At 44.2% G+C, this 18,342-nt stretch overlaps 1 protein-coding gene across 2 annotated transcripts in view; it reads right to left on the bottom strand.

Moving 5' to 3' along the window:
* LOC100997810 (aromatase) overlaps positions 1–18,342 on the bottom strand; it is a 91,690-nt gene that overhangs the window by 28,112 nt on the left and 45,236 nt on the right. For both annotated transcript variants that reach the window (XM_017960617.2, XM_003900933.4), the window contains one exon: positions 4,990–5,172. In XM_017960617.2, the coding sequence (XP_017816106.1) occupies positions 4,990–5,134 (145 nt within the window). In that variant the 5' untranslated portion in view covers positions 5,135–5,172. Of the gene's footprint in view, positions 1–4,989; positions 5,173–18,342 lie in introns of those variants that run through there.

Below are 18,342 nucleotides of genomic sequence, written 5' to 3'. Positions count from 1 at the left end.
ACTGGGGAATTTGATGTTGCTTATATCAGAGAACAAACTTGGTACTTTGATTTTACTGGTGGTGGTAAAAAGTTAGATTAAAAAGTTTTAGAATTTTTTAGAAATTGTCAAGTAGTAGTTTTTCTGAATCTTTCTCCTTTAATTCCATTCTGCCAGTGAAATCATTCTGAAGCCAAAACACTCCTAACTACGTGAGACAGCATTCTCACCTTATGGGCAAGAGTTGTGTAATGATATACATAGTGTAAGCTTTTGCTTCAATCACCTAAATTGGATGTTTAGTCCCAAACACAGCAAACAGTTTTTAGTCTTTTACTTTGCAATAGCTGAGTTAATATGAGCAAGACTGTCGGCTCTTTTTTCCCTTTAAATAGAAGATGTTTGCTGATACCTATAGAACCAAAATATGGTCTAAGGTTGTTAATCTTGTGATTATTTTAGTAACACTACATTATACAGTAGATGACTGACTTCATATTAAAATAATTTCATTAAGCTCTTTAAAAGATTTCCATGGCAGATTTGATTGAATATGTATTTCCTTAAACTGTCATTAGATATATTAACCTTTAATCAATTAATATATGCATAATATTACCTCACTGGATATTTACAGCTTGGCACTTTGTAGATGCTCAATAAATATTTCCTGAATAAATTTTAAAAATTAATTAGGCATGTGTATCTAATATAAAGGATGAAGTTTTAAATGCCATCCTTTTTTTTGAGACAGAGTCTCGCTCTGTTGTCCAGGCTGGAGTGCAGTGGCATGATCTTGGCTCACTGCAACCTCCGCCTCCCGGGTTCAAGCGATTCTTCTGCCTCAGCCTCCTGAGTAGCTGGGATTTGGGATTACAGGCTTGTGCCACCACACCCAGCCTGCCATGTAAAAATCTTAATATTTGGGACCTGCCATTCAAATGTAAGCTATGACGCAGGAGAGACGTATCTACTGAAAAAGGGAGATTGAACCTTGTGCTTAGATTAAGAACCTTAGTGTTCTAACCAGAAGAGAACCACAGTTTTGAGTCTTTAGCGATCAGTTCTGTATCAGCTTAATTCATCCAACAAACAATTACTGGTATAGATACTACTGGTATAGCCACTAGCTCCAAATTAGGGACTGGAGATATTATAAGTATAATGGTCCCCATCAGAGTCTAGGGGCAAGACAGGAGAGTATGTGAAAAATAATTACAAAATAAAAGAATCTTAACACAGTGTGACCTTTTCATTTATGTGTATATCTTATGCTTCTACCCACCCTCCAGCTGGAGAGAAGAATGCTGGAGGAAGGTAGAAACTTTGGTAAAATATTAGGGAAATATTCTGGTTGTATCCACATTAAGCTGATCTTTGCTTCTCAGATTTAGGAATGCTTATTTAGGCATGCAGTGATTGTGGGAGCCTCTTTCACACCCTAAAAGGAGTAGTGAATGCTTTGCTGCATTTTTGTACAGAGACAGCCTCCTTGGAGCCAACAGCTGGGACCTCTCCCCAGCTGTCCTAATCAACAAGCTGTTGCTTTCCACGCCTTACACATATACACCATAGAGAAACCTGTGTGCACATATACATTCAGAACAGCCTTGTTCACAATAGCCCCAAACTAAAGACATCTCAAGTGTCCCTCAACAGTGGAACTGGCAATTAAACCATGAGATATTTATATAACTCAATACCCTATGGCAATGAAAATGAACTACACCTGCATGCCACAATGTGGATGGATCTTAGAAACACACTATTGAGCAAAAGAAGCAAGATACGAGAATACGTAATGTATGAATTGACTGCTAAAACGTTTAAAACAAGGCAAAATTAACCTGTATTCTCTGGGATATGAAATTATGTGGTAAAATGATGAAAAAAAAAGCAAGGGAGTGACTGTCACAAAATCAAAGACGGTGTTTTGCTCTGGAGTGAGGGAGAGTGATTGCAAAGGCACGCGAGGAGCTTCTGGAACAAGGGTAACATCCGCTTTCTCAGGCTGCATTGTGATGGCAAATTTACCACCGTGCTGTGCACTTTTCTGTGAAATATTATCTTAATAAGAAAAAGTGGAATGTCAGTTGCCATGCTTTTTTCCCCCCCAGTTCTCTGCTCTGGGATGTGGTACCCAGGGCACAGCATGGCATATGGAGGGAGAGGACCCTTGTTCAGAGCTGGGGATGGCTATATGTCCTTGGGGAAGGGAGAGCAGCCCGTGCCAGGTGACTGTGAGTCCTGACCCAGATCAGTAGACTGGGAGCAATTTTTCAGAACTGAAGCTTCCAACCCTGCCCCCCACTACCCTGGCCCCTCCCCCTCCCCCGCAGGAATGACCCTTTCCTCAGGACTTTCATAGCCCCTACCTGGCACTAAGTCAGCCACCTATGTGTGTGCCCCTGACTGTCTTTACTACATTTATATAATCCCCTCGGGGCAGAAACCACATCTCTTTAATCTTTTCACACATCCTCCCGCCCCTAAGCAGGAGAACAGGGCCTCTTAGTAAATACAGCTAGAAGAAGCTTAGATATGAGCCCCAGTTTCATCACTTACTAGTTGTGTGACTCTTTGAGTCTCAGTTTTGCCACCTACAAAACAGACACAAACACACCAACCTCACCATAGAAAATGGGCATGAAACTGCTTTGTAAATTATAACTCACTCAAGGACTTTAAATCATTGTAAGTTCCTCCAGCTTTCACTGGTCCTGAGCTTTCCTGACTCTGCGCTTCCCCCAAACCTCTAAAACCAAGAACCTAGAGAGCCACTGATTCAAGTGAGCTGGCAGGAGCTCAGGAGTATTGATCAGCAAAAACCACCCCAAACAAGGCCAATTTTCTTATCTTCCCTCCCCCAACCAGAAACCATAGGATCTCACAGTCTGTGCTACTAGTGGATTCTAACTAGACCTTCTGCTTTCAATGGGAAAGTGTGAAACTAGAAACTACCTGTCTAGCAAAATGATCATCAACCTGGGCTTTAGGACTTCCTGGTGACCCTCCTACATTCCCACTTCCTGTCCAGCTGGGGAGCTGACAAGCCATTTCCCTTCTCTGGGCTTTAACCCTCCACTTGTAAAATGAGGAGTTTGAACTCCATGGCTTCTCATGCTTGTCATAGCGTTTTGCCTGGGCAAGGCAGATCAGCTCCCCGGGTCTCAGTTTCCCCTTCTGTCAAATGAAGGAGTTAGGCTCATATCTGTGGCTCTCAACCTTGGCTGCTCATAAAAAATCAGGAGTGGAGATTTTTAAAAAAATAGCAGCCCCAAACCAGCTGAGCCCCTACCTCAGACAGTGCTGAGAATCACTGTGCTACTTGATCTGACTGTCAGTGGATGCAGCATGATGGCCCTGGCCCAGAAATGGTGGACAGAGTGAGATGCTGCCTACTCTCCTGCTGATCCAGAGCTTCAGGGCTGCTGGTTCTCAGGCTTGTCCTAACAGGCTGACCTCCTTGGTCAAGGGTCCAAGGAAATTCTACCAGTGCTGATTAGCATAAGCATCCGGGGGAACTTTTTAAAAATGCATGTTTCTAGACCTGAAGAGCCTGAGTCAAAAAGTCAGGAGCAGGGTCCAGGAACAGAAATGTTAACAAGCTCCTACCTGCTGGGTATTCTTACATAGACTTAAAAGCTTGAGAACCTGTGGCTTACTGGATGGGCAATGCTGTGTGGGCAGTGCTGGACTCTCCTGGCCTGATTCTCTGATAATACAGACAAATTAGAATTTAGCACCTGGGCCTATGAAGGGAAGAAGAGGAAAAAGAAGGCTTTCCACCCCTCTACGTACTCACCCCACCCCGACCATTCACTGACCCTGACCATGAAGCCCCCTTGGGAGAGGAGAAATCCAGTGAGGAAGGGCCACACTGGGGAAGAGAGTTCAAGTTAAAGACGATGAAACAGTCATCCCTTAGCTCTGAGCCTCCCTTCTCTAGAGCTGACCCTGTCAGGGAGCAGAGAACAAAGTTAACTAAATGTTCCTTTAACCTGGGCGTTAAAGTAATCTAAAATAAAAGGCTGAATCAGGCAAAGAGACAGGCAATTATCTGCAATGTTAAAAAGAATCCAGACAGAGCATTTTGTGCCAGCCCCATGCTCCCACTTCTGATCCCACTGAGACGAGGCCCACCACACTTACCAGTGTGTAACAACTACGCTCTTAGAGTCTCATTGGATATCTTATGGAATTGGAAACAGATGTGTCTGCAATGAGGCATCTTCACTGAAAACTAAAGAAGCAGTCTGAAATTTCAGGTCATTCTGAATTAATCTGATATCTGATCACTGTAGCTTTAACGGTGGAAGGGTGGGGTTTTCTATTGGGATTATCTGGATAATTATATTATTCTCCACTTTTGATTGACCCACAGATCTTGTTGAAGATTCTCTCGGGGTGTGATGTTCCAAGAGTACTGGAGTGGTCCGCATTTTTATCCCACTGCCTGGATCCCATTTGACCCTTATGGGAGCCAAGTAGTGGGAGAAAAGTGGGGACCACTATCACCACCTTCCCAAGAATAAGAGAAAATGATGAGTGGAATAAAGAGAAGGGATAAATATAAGACAAAGAGGGGGCATGGAGGAAGCAAAATGAAAGGGAGAAGAAAAGCAGTGAAGAAGGCGTTCCAGAGACATTTTCACCTTCAGAGCAAATTTGCAATCTCATTTTTAAAAGTTAACCAGAAAACCCTGGAATTTTACTTTACTCCACCCCATCTTGAGCTTGTTTTAAAGGTACTTGTGCCAAGTCCACTTTACGAAAGCACAGTGCAGACTGGAAGGGTTTATCTAAGATTTTTTAAAGTGCTTTCATTTAAAATGTGCAGATAATTGGTTTGAAAATGTTCACCCAAGTCCTTATTTGCTAACACCTCCATAGTCTTCAGAGATCTTACCAGGTGTGCTTTTTGTCCTTTTGCAAAATTTTCTTTACCATCATGGACCAAAATCCCAAGTAAATAATCTCCTTAGAAATGGAAATAAACAACTGACTTACCTGGTATTGAGGATGTACCCTCATAATTCCACACCAAGAGAAAAAGGCCAGTGAGGAGCAGGATTGGCATGGTGGCAGCAGGCATGGCCTCAGGCACCATGCTGGTGATGTTATAATGCATCGGGTTCAGCATTTCCAAAACCATCTTGTGTTCCTTGACCTCAGAGGGGGCAATTTAGAGTCCTGTGGAAATCAAAGGGACAGAAAATTACAGAATCCCCTTAAAGGTTCATCTACAGCTCCTGTTGCTTCAGACGGTGCTGCACAGTACAGATTCACTCACTGTTTTATAATGTGATCAGACATTCAGGCAAGACTAATTTATGGTTACAAGTCAAAACAAGGAAGCCCAAGAAAGATCTTTTGGCTTGAATTGCAGCATTTCTGACCTTGGTAGAGTCTCAGGTTCCTTTAGACGCTTGGTCTGATAGAACCTTATCATCTTGCCCTTGAGTGGGTAGAGTGACGTGCATTCCCAATTGAAAGCCAAATTTCTTGTCAAAATATAAGAAAATAAAGCTCATTCCAGAGGTGGAGTCATTCTGTGACTTCATCAGCAGGTTTTGTTTAGGCAATCTTCTTCCCTTGAAGCCAAATCAATTTAAAAACAAAAAAAGCAATTCCCCCAACTCCCCTTTTTGACCAAAATGACTTTTTTGATCAAAATAGTTTCTATAATAAGAACACAATTCTTGGGCATCGAGGTCTTCTCAGAGCCTTCCATCAGTTTGCCTATTAAATTCAAAGTGACTCACTCAGGCCATCTCTAGTGACTTCAATGAAGATCTAAAATCTCTTGTACCATGGGCCAGATTAAACAGTGTCCCTAGGGACCTGCCAACGGTAGTGTGGAAAAAAAGAATTGCAGAGGACGAATAAAGGGAGAAGAGAAAGAAAGGAATGGGGAAGGAGGAAGAAAGAGAACGGCAGAATAGGATGCCACCAGCAATAGGCTCAGGTGCCACTCAGGAACCTCATTCGAAGAGCAGCTAACATCCTGTGCAAGACAATCAATTTACAGTCTGATGTGCTGGTTCTGTTGTGTTTTTCAACATTCTATTGAGTCTGTATTTTCAGCCAGGTTTTGTAATCCCTTTACTCTCAGAACAGAGTTTCAGGGATGGTAGGTAGTTTGTAGCTGAAGAGGTGTAGTTTGAACAAACTTGTATAGTGAGGAAAGAGTGAGTCATCATTAAATGCATTTTCAGTGGCAGATGACATGCCCTACAGTTTTTGGAACTTGCAGTGGCTCTCAAATGAACTTGGGCTGGGTTTCACCTAGTAATAAAGTAATAAAATTCTAGATTCATAGCCAGGGCTTCTAATTGGATATCCAGGGCTCTGTGGATTCCTTGAAACACTGCATAACATTGTATCGGCTCATGTGCACATTCTGGTGGAGAAAGGCCATAACTTTCATCAGATTCTTAAGGAGTATGTAATTGTATTTCTCCTCTGATCTACATGAGATCTTAAAGTCCAAAGACTGATTTCCGTCAACTACAAAAATTCGACAACATAGTTGAATTTATCCAGTTGCTTCATCATTTTATGTTATTCTACCATTTAAATAATCATTAATGCTTGGATGCAGGGCACTGAAAATGCCTGCGCTTATGTTGAGCAGTTTTGGGGTTGTTTTTTTCATATATATAAGTTGAGACTAAAAAGTCAGCCTTGTGTCTGTTATCATCTGGTTCCTTTGTTGATGACAAGCTATTTTTAACAGGCTGAGGTTTTAAATTTCTAAAGTGGAATTTGACATCATTCTGAGTAAGCTCTATGTGACTTTCTGACAGCCAGGACCCTTAAAGTTTCTATTTATATTGATGAAACCTGAAACCATTGTTCAAAGCATAAATGAGGAAAGTGGTTGCGACAAAAAGGATGAAGATGTCCCACAGGAAGTGATGCGAGCAAAAATCTTCACATTATAGGAACTTTCAGAGGTATTTCACAACACTGAAAGCAAAGAGTATAAGATGTTGGAAGCTGATGCAAATTTATAAAGGACTATGGCAATTCACTGGCAGAGAAAAGATGTTCCCTCAGTATCATAAGTTATGCAAAGAGAAGAAGGCAAGAACTTTGAAAAAAACCCTCTCAATAAGTTTATTTTTACAAAGAAAGAAAACACTTAAAATGTTGCATTGTTTCTAATGTTTCAAATTACTGTGTACTAAAATATTTGTTTTACTATTTTTGTTTGCTTGTCTCCCTACACACTTACAACCTATGGTAAGGGTTTCTAATGCTTTGACAAAAAATTTTAAAGGTCACAGAACAGTTGTAATTTTTCTCTTGATTTTTAGGATTGCTTTGCACAGTTTTAGCTTGCATGGTCATTTTTACAGTCCCATACTGCCATGCAAAGTGAGGACTGTTCGTGTGTCTAAAATGTTTAACAGAGCTAAGAAGCCTGGTTTCTCATCTTCCTCAAAAGTATGTCATAAAGATCCCCGAGAAGAGCATCACTTAAAAACCCAACAGGGTAAGAATATTTTTTAACACCCAGAAAGCATGTGCTATGTGTCAGTTATTGTTCTAAGCACTTTACAAATATTAAGCCGCTCATCTTCATGACAAGCCTGAGAGCCAAGTCTAATTATCCCCATTTTACAGATGGAGAAACTGAGGCCTGGGGAGGTTAAGCAGCTTGCCCTAGGGCACCCAGCTCACATGTGACAGAGCTGGAATTGGAGCCTAGGTGGTCTGTCTCCAGAGCCCATGCTCTTTATCATGCCATTTTGCTACCTATTACAGGATTCAGTCCCCACATTCATGGACTTTTCATTCATTTATGCTCACTCCTGGGCTATTTAGAATAATTCCTTTTAAAGGATTAAGCTTTATGGATCTCTGCATGCCACAGCTGGAAAGGTCCTTTGAGATTCTCTCCTGATTGCACATTGGTTTTCCTGTTCAGTGGAACATTCTAATGGGCCACGTGGGTATGTTGAACAGAAGTCTTCAAATAGGGGTACAGGAGTATAGGAAGGTCCTATAACTTGCACATAGGTTGTTCATATGTCCCCTTGGCTAGTAATACCCTCCTCTCACCCCCAAACATACACATACACGCACACGGCCCTCAGGTGCTATGCATTTGCCAGGCTGTCTCAAATGCCTGGGTCTCCACTGCCCTCTGAGGGTCATTTTCTTGGGTCGCCCCATTATTATTTGCTGAGTGGTCTCTGCCTGCTCAGGCATCCCACGTTTTCCTGGCACCAAGCAGGGGCTCTGGCCACTTGGTGCACCAGGCCCGTGTGCCTGTGCTACATGGAGCCTATTAACACCTTCATTCAATGCCCCACCAACCTCTGTGTAAGGAAATGCGGGTCCTACACCCAAAGTCCTCAGCCTGAGTCAGGGCAAAAACCTGTGGGGACACAGCAGAGCCCAGGTGTCCTGGTGACCTGGGGGTCTGAACACATTCAGGGTCCTACAGTGCCATGAAGGACTCCCAGATCCTCTAGTACAGGTCAAGCCCTAACCCTAGCCTGCCACAGGGAGGGGAGGCAGGCCCTGGCCTTGCAGAAGCTCTGCCTAGCATGTTCAGACCCTGCTAAATCCTACCTTTTAGCATGGGGGCTACTGGCCCAGCAGGGAAACAGGCCCAGTCACCTTGGATCTGAGGGCTGGGTGCCAAGCTTGCACTCCCTCTTATTCTCTCCAGCAAACCTGGCCCATCCCTCTTTCACACCCCAGCTCCTGGAGAAATGCATTTTTTCTCTACCCATTTCCTCTTATCTCCCGACTTCTGCCTGATCACACTAAAACCTGTCTCTGAAAGTTGACACATGACCTGACTACTGCCTGATCTGTACCTCTTCCCAATCTATGTTTGTTCTTGATCTCATTCTGCGGTGTTGGACCCATTTGGCCATTCCTCCTTCTTGTATCTGTTCTCCAGTGATGGTTGTGGCAGGTTTCTCTCATTGTTTCTATTCCTCTAGAGCTATTCTTATTTCTCCGTCAGTCCTCAAACCATGAGCATCTCTCCAGCCTAAACCGTTTGCCCTCTCTGCTTTATTCTCCTTTTCAGAACTCATTATTTTCCTGTCTTAAGCTCTTACTTCTGTGAAGACACCTTCTTTCCTCTGTCCTCTCCATCTCTGAAGCACTGACTGCCTAGTGAACTCCACTATGCAGATACTTCACCATTACTCCACAGTTACATCTAAAACCCAATCCATCAACCTCCTCCTGACCTTCTCCCTCTGTCCTAACTTTTTTATTTTTATTTTTATTTTTATTTATTTATTTTTGAGACAGAGTCTTGCTCTGTTGCCCAGGCTGGAGTGCAGTGGTGACACAATCTCAGCTCACCACAACCTCTGCCTCCCAGGTTCCAGCGATTCTCTTGCCTCAGCTTCCCCAGCAGCTAGGATGATAGGTACGCACCACCATGCCCAGTTAATTTTTGTATTTTTAGTAGGGATGGGGTTTCACTACATTGGCCAGGCTAGTCTCAAACTCCTGATCTCAAGTGATCAGAGCCCTAACCTTCTTATACATCATTACCCTATCATCCAGCTTCAAAATCTTGGGTGTTTTGTACTTCCCTTTTCCCTTTACTTTCCTAACATATCCCTTCCCATCCCAGTCTAACCATATCCAGTCACAAAGTTCTAGGCATAGTCCTTAATAATGTCGTGTCCCTGTCTCAAGATACATCCCTGTATTTTTTTAATCTTCTGGCTTATATGTTAATTTTTATAATGGGCCTTAACCCTACCCTCTGCTCCATTCATGACAAAGGATATCTCAGTGGTCAGTTGAAGGCAAATTCCTGGCTTCCTTCTTTGCCAAAACTTACCCCTACCTCAAACTCTCTAATATTAATTGCTCTCAAAAGCCTCTGCTGTGAAAAATCTACTGGGGATTCCTGGTGGACCCTCAATCCTCTTTTGGCAGCCCCAAGCTCTAATGTCTTCAAGGGCAACACAGGTGACATGAATGTGGAGGGTGGGGGATGGACTGCAGCACATTCTAGAGCACAGCCTTCCTCTCAAAGGACCAGGCATGATGCCAAACAAACCATCTCTCCATGAGCCCAATCGAGACTCCAGCCCATTTGCTGCCATTACTCGGTATCTGAATCAACCATCACAACCTTCATGGAGCTACAAACTGGGAACTAGTCACTTGTGTTCTTCGTGCAACTACCTTTGTCTAGCCATGCTTTGGTGCCAAGCCATAAGCTACCTCTGAGTGACTTTGTAAGGTCAGCCATAGGGAACTCACTATTTTATCTAATGAAAGGATGTTGTCAAAGGCAATAGGTAAAATCACTTATTTTTATTATTCTGAGTGGATGTATGTTTGTAAATTTCCTCACGCCTCTTACAGAGCAAAAAGAGGCATTCATTCATGAAAAGTCAAATTCTTCCGTCTGTTTCTTCTCCCTCTAGAAGGTGAATTCCCAAAGGACAGGGATCTGTGTGTCTCTCTCCTTCACAACTGTATTCCACTTCTAGAACAGTGTCCAGGCCTTCGTACATGCTTGCTACAAACCCGTTGCTTGAGTTTGCACTATCTCCAGCTTTGTTCGGCTTTTATTCCCCATTGTAAACTATCCAAGATCTTCCTTCTCAGACCTTCTCTTTCACTCTCTTCTGCACGTTGCTGCCAGATTTGCTTTTTAACTCAGCTTACATCACGTCAATCTTCTGCCAAAAACCCTTCTTTGCTTCCAGTTGTCTGCAAGGCTTTCAAATTCATCTCTTTTTTTTTTTTTTTTTTTTTTTTTAAACAGAGTCTTGCTCTGTCACCCAGGTTGGAGTGCAGTGATGAGATCTTGACTCACTGCAACCTCCGCCTCCTGGGTTCAAGGGATTCTCCTGCCTCAGCCTCCTGAGTAGCTGGGATTACAGGCACCCACTACCATGTCCGGCTAATTTTTGTATTTTTAGCAGAGACAGGGTTATCACCATGTTGGCCAGGCTGGTCTTGAACTCCCGACCTCAGGTGATTCAACTGCCTCAGCCTCCCAAAGAGCTGGGATTACCTACCTATGAGCTACCACGCCCCACCCCAAATTCGTCTTGACCCAGCCTTATTTTTTGGTTCTCTCCACTCAAAGTCTGACTCCTGCTTTACCACAACATCTTACCTGCTGAGTTCTTCCTCCTCCACGTTTCCCTGCTCATCCAGTTCTGCCCCACTGGTTTCCCATGACAAGTCTGCTTCTTCTTCTCCTTGCCTGAGCCATCTCTTACCTGGTATAAATACTCCTCCTCTTTTTCTCTCTGACATGGGTCTTGGACTACTATTGATTTTGACTGCCAAGGCACTATATAAATCAGAGCCTTGGAGCGTTTCATTCAATAAACACTTATTAGGAACCTTATCTGAGCAGGGTACTACATTCAGACATTCAGTTTTCTTTCTAGACATGGGAGGCAGTAAGACAAGCGAGCTGAAGGTGCTGCTAGCTAGGACATCTTATGAGAACCACAGTTCTCTAGAAAGACACGTAGAGCTGCCCATGAACTTCTACATCAAGGAGACACAGGGTATCAGGACTGGAAAGAAATGCTGTGATCTTCTAATAATATGGTTCTCTCCCTTTAAAAATGAACCACTTACATGACATCCAGGGAAGGTCACTTGTCAATGGTTACTTAAAAGCAGGGAAGGTTCACCCATGTGCACATTCAGTGATCTGATTTCCATTCCCTGGCACTGGGGTCATGAAACTTGAGGTTCCAGTTGTTATTCCTAGCAAGCTTCCAGTGATTCCCTGGGACATTCTCGTTCTGGAGCAGGAGCGACACAATAGGAACCAACAGGAAAAATGCAGATAGATACACATGGTGTGGACTACCTTCAGGGCAAATGCCTTGTCCACCCTATAGTTCCCATCCCTGCTGTGGTCTCTGACTGACCATTTGTGTGGAATGAGCAAAAAGCCCTGAAGGCACCAATGGGAGACCTCAGCCTCTAGGGTTCTACCCACATAGGGAAGACTATTGACGGTGTATGAAAGGTACCTGCTGCTAACACCCACATTTCACATGTGTGTGCAGACCCAAGGCTCCTGGGCATCCATCAAACAGGACTGTGACTTTCTCACTCACCTGTGAGGTCCCATGATTTCCAGCACAACACCTGCCCCAGGAGGTGCTCTGTGTGGGTTCGTGGAATCACTCCTTTCTTCACAATGACTTAGTGGCTGACTACCAGCAAGCCTGGGACTTGGGAACATTGGCAGTCAAAAGCAAGAGTAGTCCAAGAGTGCCCTTATCTCAGCTAGCCTCTTTGCCTGTCTGATGGTGCCTCTGGTTCCTCAGATACCTAATCTATTGTCTTCCCAGTGGGCTGCATCTGATAGAGTCTCCCAGAGAAGTTTTTTTTAAACAGTGAGAAATGACTGTCTTAAAAGACTTCTTGATTATTTAAGGCATTTCAGGCCATGAGACAAAGTGGGGGCAGTATTTGGGGAACCTGTTGAATTGGGGTTGATCCTCCAGTTCCTATTGTATTGGGATTACCTGACACCCAAACCATAGTATTTTTAATGAGGAGTTCGACCTCGCCTTACGGAGGAGGCAGAAAGGGCCAGTTGGGGACTGTTCCAGCAACAGCAGTCATTTTTCTAAGAGGTTTCCCATGACTTCACTTTTCAATTCAATTTCATAAGACCTAATGGGTTACCTGGCCCCACAGGAGATAAGGTAGTGGAATTTTCCAGCCAAAATTGGGCTTTTAACCGGAAGAGGGAAAAGGCAGAAGTGACAAAAGCACAAGAGCAGGCTTTAGGATCAGATGAGCTGAGTACAAGTCCCAGAGACCACATCACAAGAACAGGCTTTGGGGCCAGATGAGCTGAGTACGAGTCTCAGAAATGTGCTTACTTCCCAGGCCTGCTATGCCCTGGCTGAGGGGGTGCACTGAAGCTGCCTCAGGACACTGAGGTGGGTGAAAGGGAAGCCTCCAGAGCCAAGTGCCAGTGGTGGTGTTTGTCGTTCCTCCAGCTTTAAGGTCTCTGTGGCACATGGAGTTGTGGGATTCCTTGTCTCTGGTAGTAAAGACGGAAGGTCCCTAAATGGATACACAATCCTTAGGGCAGCCCAGGTGCCCCCAGCCAGAGAGGCCCCCTGAACCTCTTTCTGTGGCAAGATCTAGAGCCATGCCTGAGTCTTGGCATCCAAGATTTATGGCACTGCAGTCCCAAGTGGCCTTGCTTCCTTCCGCTCATCTACCTGGATATGATAAGTTCTTGTAACGGCAGAAATAGGGGATGTCTGTCAATATTCCCACAACATAAGTTCCTCCAGAGCAAGGACTCACATCTCGCTTTTCTATCTAGCCCCTGGGGGCTGCCACAAGTGCCTCACACTCAGTGAGTGCTCAGTAAACGTTTGTGAAATGAAGTGAACCAATGGTTAGCATCTTAAGCCTTTTAGGCCCGGAGTTGTCAAAGAATGATGCATTCACATATCCTCAGAGGGATGTTTGCCTTCTGCACATCTTAGCAGTGATTCCAAATGCCAACTCCCAGCAACACAGTGGCCCATAGCTACCACCCAAACAGTCAGATAGCAGCAGCACTGCTGGCCTTTCCTTGAGAGCTTATCTGTTGTTTAATGAACAGACTGTGAGGCCATAGAGATGTCCTAGAGCAGGGACACTCTCTGGCAAGGAAGCCCCTGGCTGACCCTAGAGTGCTGGGGCCACCTAGCCTCTCTGGACGTCCGTTTCCTTATCTATAAAACGAGGGGGTTGAGTCACAGGGCCCCTCTTATCTCTGTATCTGCTGCCCAGCATGCTTACCCTTTGTCTTAGCTGCCCTCCCCCAGCCCTTCCCTGTGCCTTTGCCCTGTCGCCTTCCTTGGTTCTTTTCTTTCACGTTGTCGTAGGCCAGCCAGTGGTGCCCGCAGGCCCAGGTTTGCAGAGAAACACTGAGACGTCAGGGAGGCTGGGGTGCACGTGGCCCACTTTGGTCACCTTCTCTATCTCTTCTCATTTCTTTTAGAGTCCCCATTTTGAGGATCCAGGAACGTGGTGGAATCTTGCTCTGGAGAAACACACTCAGGAATCAACATGCAAAGCTTTCAGTACAATTCTGGGATCCCCGACCCTCTAAAGCCCATCCAAAGACCTCAAATGAACAACTCCTGGGCCCAGTTCCTTTCTCAACCTTCTGCTTCAAGCTGTCCAATGTCCCAGAGGTTCTTTCCTGATTAAAACCGCTTTCACTGACCAATAGAAAGTTGTTTCCAGGTTATAAGTGAATATAATTTCTCTTGAAGATTTTTCATTTTAACTAGACCCCAAATTACAGTTGATAATGGGGTGTTATATTCTTCGGTCCACAGAACCAGTGAGAAAGGTTTAAGGAGAGAGTGAGGGGCACAATTGGTACCCTGATATCCCATCTGTGGGCCCTCAGACTGACACTGTCCATGGCCACACTGTGGCCCTGAAGAGGGCATCAAGGCTCGTGGGATCTCCAGGGTTCTGCCAAGGAGGGTTCCAGTGCATGGAGGGCACACGGAGTGCACGCATGTGGAGGCCACTGTCTTCACCTCCAACACTGAGTAAATCTACAACGTCCTAGCCACTGTTTTATGCTCTAGGGACATGGGGACATGAGGTTGTTGCTCTTACGGAGTTAATCTGGGGAAGACAGAGCCACCCATATCATCATAATATAAGTCAGATTGCACAAGTGTTCAACCAGAGGCATAAACAGCTATGAAAAGAGAGGAGAAAGTGACTACCCTAGGAAGGTCACGCATGGCTTTACAAGCAGGATTTGAAGGAGAAGCATTACTCTGCAAGACACCAAGCTGAGGAAGGGCATTGCAGGTAGAGGGAATGAGAAACGAATTGGCAGGGGGAAACTCAAAGCTGCTTCTGCATCCCTCCCCACACCACTCACTTTCCTGGGTCCAGGGAGACCCTCTATCACTGTGTCCACTGCTAGATCTCTGCTTAGTTTCTTCATTAGAAAAACATGGAGGAAACAGCGGTATTTCTTGATGTGGTTACTAGGAGGAAGAAACAAGATAAAGCCTGTTAGGGCCTTATCAGGTGTCTAGCATATGGTAAAACCTCGATAAACTTATTGTGATTCCATCTCCAGCAAGAGCAGAAGTAACAATGGACAGTCCCTGGAATAGCTGGAAGGAACAGTTTGGACTGGAGTTGTACCCTCAGGGGTCCCTAAAGAGCTGTATGCCTTTGAACAGCTCACTATATCTGTCTTGAGAACATGCAGCAGGTTGGGGAGTGGGGTAGTCTTGTAGCTCCCAATACATCCCTCTTGTCACAGCTATATTGGGGGATCATGTGACAGCCACGAGGTCACTGAACACACTTGTGGGATTCTCAACATTTGCCTCCAGTGCCCCTTCCCACCCACACTTCTTTTTTTGTGTAATTTCCCCACATTTTCTATCCACCTACTATGCTCTGCCCAGGCAGAGGATATTACCTTATCAAAATAATTTGTATCCAGGGGCTAATCCTTTAACTTGTTCTCCCTCCTGGGATATTTTCATGTTAACATGTACCTGGAGCAGTTCCTAATGATCATTAAGAAAATGTTTGGCACACTCTCAGCTCTAGGGAAGCCTGCAGTCTACTGGGAGAGAAAAACTAAGAAGCTTGGTACTGTTGACAAGTACAAAGAGATATTAGCATACAGACCAAAGGAGGCTTCATGTGAATGATGCGACATGTTCTGGGCCTTGAAATGTGGTTGAGATTTTGATGGCAAGTAGAGGAGAGGTATTTGCAATTCTGGAGGTAGGAGTACATACAGCAGTTGGGGGATAACAAGAATGAAGAGGCTAGATTTGTGTTAGGAAGCAATAATATCTATTGTGGAACTAGAAGTAGAAAGGCAGTTGATGAGGGAGGATACAGGAGAGGCAGTGCTCTCTTAGTTGACCCCAGGTTTCTAATTTGTTCATGACCTCCCATTCGGTGATACAAGGAAACTAGAGGAGGTTTTGAGAAAGACAGAGCAAACTCAACTCACTAAACTCCCTGTGGGTGCTGATGGCAGAGGCAGGCATCTTCAGAAGTCTATTATGAGCCTTGCAAATAATTTTAAAAATGTTCATCTAATTTAACTTACAACTAATTGTCGACAAGAACTAAGTTTGATTATCCATCTCTTCTATCACACTTGGTTGCAAATGACCTTTGACTGCTTTCCAAATTAAGTCTACCTTCAGCAACTGATTGAAGGATTGGCCCCAGTGAGATGTCTGTGACTTCTTACGTCTGAGACTTCAAGCAGTCTTCAGTTCTTCCTTAATATTTGACTGTGTCCCCACCCCCCTCCATTTTTACCATTTTGGCTTCTTAGAATACCTATTAGACAAACATTCAGTCTCATGGATCCATCCTTCTTATTTCTTGCCTGTTTTCTCGTATTTTTCATCTCTTTTCTCTTTGTGCTACATTCTGGGATAATTCCTTGATTGACTCTCTCAATTCAGTTTGTCATCTGTTTGTCCTTTCAGGCTGTCCATTCATATTTTTATTTCAAAAATCAAAATAGTAATGTCCATTATCTGTTTATATTCTTATGGATGCAATATCTGCTTGTGTCTCTGATGCTAACAATTCAATATATACTTGAATATATTGAATGTTTTGAATGATCAGTAAGTCTCCTCTGGTATAAACTCTGTTTACAACTTGTGGCTTCCTTTCAAGGTGCTGGCATTCCTCAAATGCACAGTGATTACTTAGTATGTGCTCATTTGTGGCTGAAATTTCCTGTTAGTCAGTTGGCTAACAGGAAAAATGAGACAAGATGGATCAAAGGGATCTGTGGGGTCCTATGGGAGGATGTAACAGAAAACCCTCCAGAACCCCAAACACGGTCATGTGCTCCCTTAAGCTGAGTCTTAAGGGTGAGTGAGTATTTGCCAGGAGAAGAAATGGCAAAGGGGTGACTTACTCCAGGGAGAGAGAACAGTGTGTTCAAAGGCCCTGATGGTGAGGAAGGCAATGTTCTTACCACAAGTAGGAAGTCCGCATGATTCAGTAATTGGGAGCAAATGCTATTTGTTCTAAGGGTCTCTGGAATAGCTGAGCGGTAAATTCCCACATGGTTTCTACCCAACAGGGTATGGGGAGTTGAAGGGAGGGTAGCCCCAGTACAGGTGGGCTTGCCCTAATTGATGTTTTCACCATTCCTCATTAAAGTCATTTATGACATGGGAAACAGAGAATGGTCCCTTGTCTCTACAAAAACCCAGTTAAAGTAATTCAAAGGAATCTTTACTCAACAGAATATTTGAAAGCAGATTACATTTTCAGTTTGTTATGCTTACAAGTGGCTGAGGAGGGGAGGCTCTCTGACGTTCCATTCCTCAGAACTGGGATCAGCACCACTGTTGAAAGTCAGGAAGCCCTTAACACCTGGAATGCAAACTGTCCCTGAGGCCCAAGTCCAGTGGAGACAAAATCTGTGGCTTGCTTGATATTAATCCCAAATTCCACATGAAAGCTGTTATCAGTGGTCCTAAGAAATCAGTAGGTGGGGCACGTGGGGGACTCGGGGAGTTTTTCCACATGCTAGGATATGATTTAAGTAATGAGATTGCTTCTGGACAAGCACCCTGGGGATGACAAGCTTTTTAAGGGTGGATAAACAATGTGTTTGCTAAAGAGCTCTCTTTTCACACTCGTGCCAGTACTACAGGAAGCAGTCCTTTTCTCACACTGTGGAAACTATCCTGAAAATGATGGCCCCAGAAGTGACAAAGTTGCCCAAACAGTTCAGTTGAATTCAGAGTATCATTGCCCAGTTTTACAGGAGCCCTAGCTTTGCTCACATGGAACCAGACATTTAGAGTTAATGTTTTCCACCAACAAACACTTAATGGGCAAGGTAATGTATCGTTATCACCACAGCAGAATCAGAAGTGGGTATTCCTGGAAGAAGCGTGTCTGTACAGCATATTAATAAGCAGCATGGGCTCTAAAGATCCTGCTCTTCAACACCACCTCCCCCGCCAACCCAACCCTGGGAATATCTGAAATGGAAAAAATAAGGATAAATTATTCAGCAGGCTTAGCTATACAATCTTTAGGAGTTATGAAAACTATACAAGATTCCTTTTACAAAGAAACTCAAACCAGATTTCACAACCTATATTTAAGAAGCTTCCATTTCTGCGGAAATCTGAGGTCAGCCAATCGTTATTCAGCCCACTGCTCTGACCTGAGAGTTGGGGAACTGGTGGATGTATGACAGGAAGATATACACCCTGACACCTACCCCATGAGTGCAGCAGGGGAGGGGTGGGAGTGGGGGTCCTGCGTAAGTCATTCTGGGGTCACTGCTAAAGATTCTGGCCTGCAAAGGCCAATAAAATGCTG

The sequence above is a fragment of the Papio anubis genome, unplaced genomic scaffold, assembly GCF_008728515.1.
Source record: "Papio anubis isolate 15944 unplaced genomic scaffold, Panubis1.0 scaffold44, whole genome shotgun sequence".
NCBI classification, from domain to species: Eukaryota; Metazoa; Chordata; class Mammalia; order Primates; family Cercopithecidae; genus Papio; species Papio anubis.
Note: the sequence above shows the minus strand (reverse complement) of the source record. Positions and strands in the feature narration are given on the sequence as shown.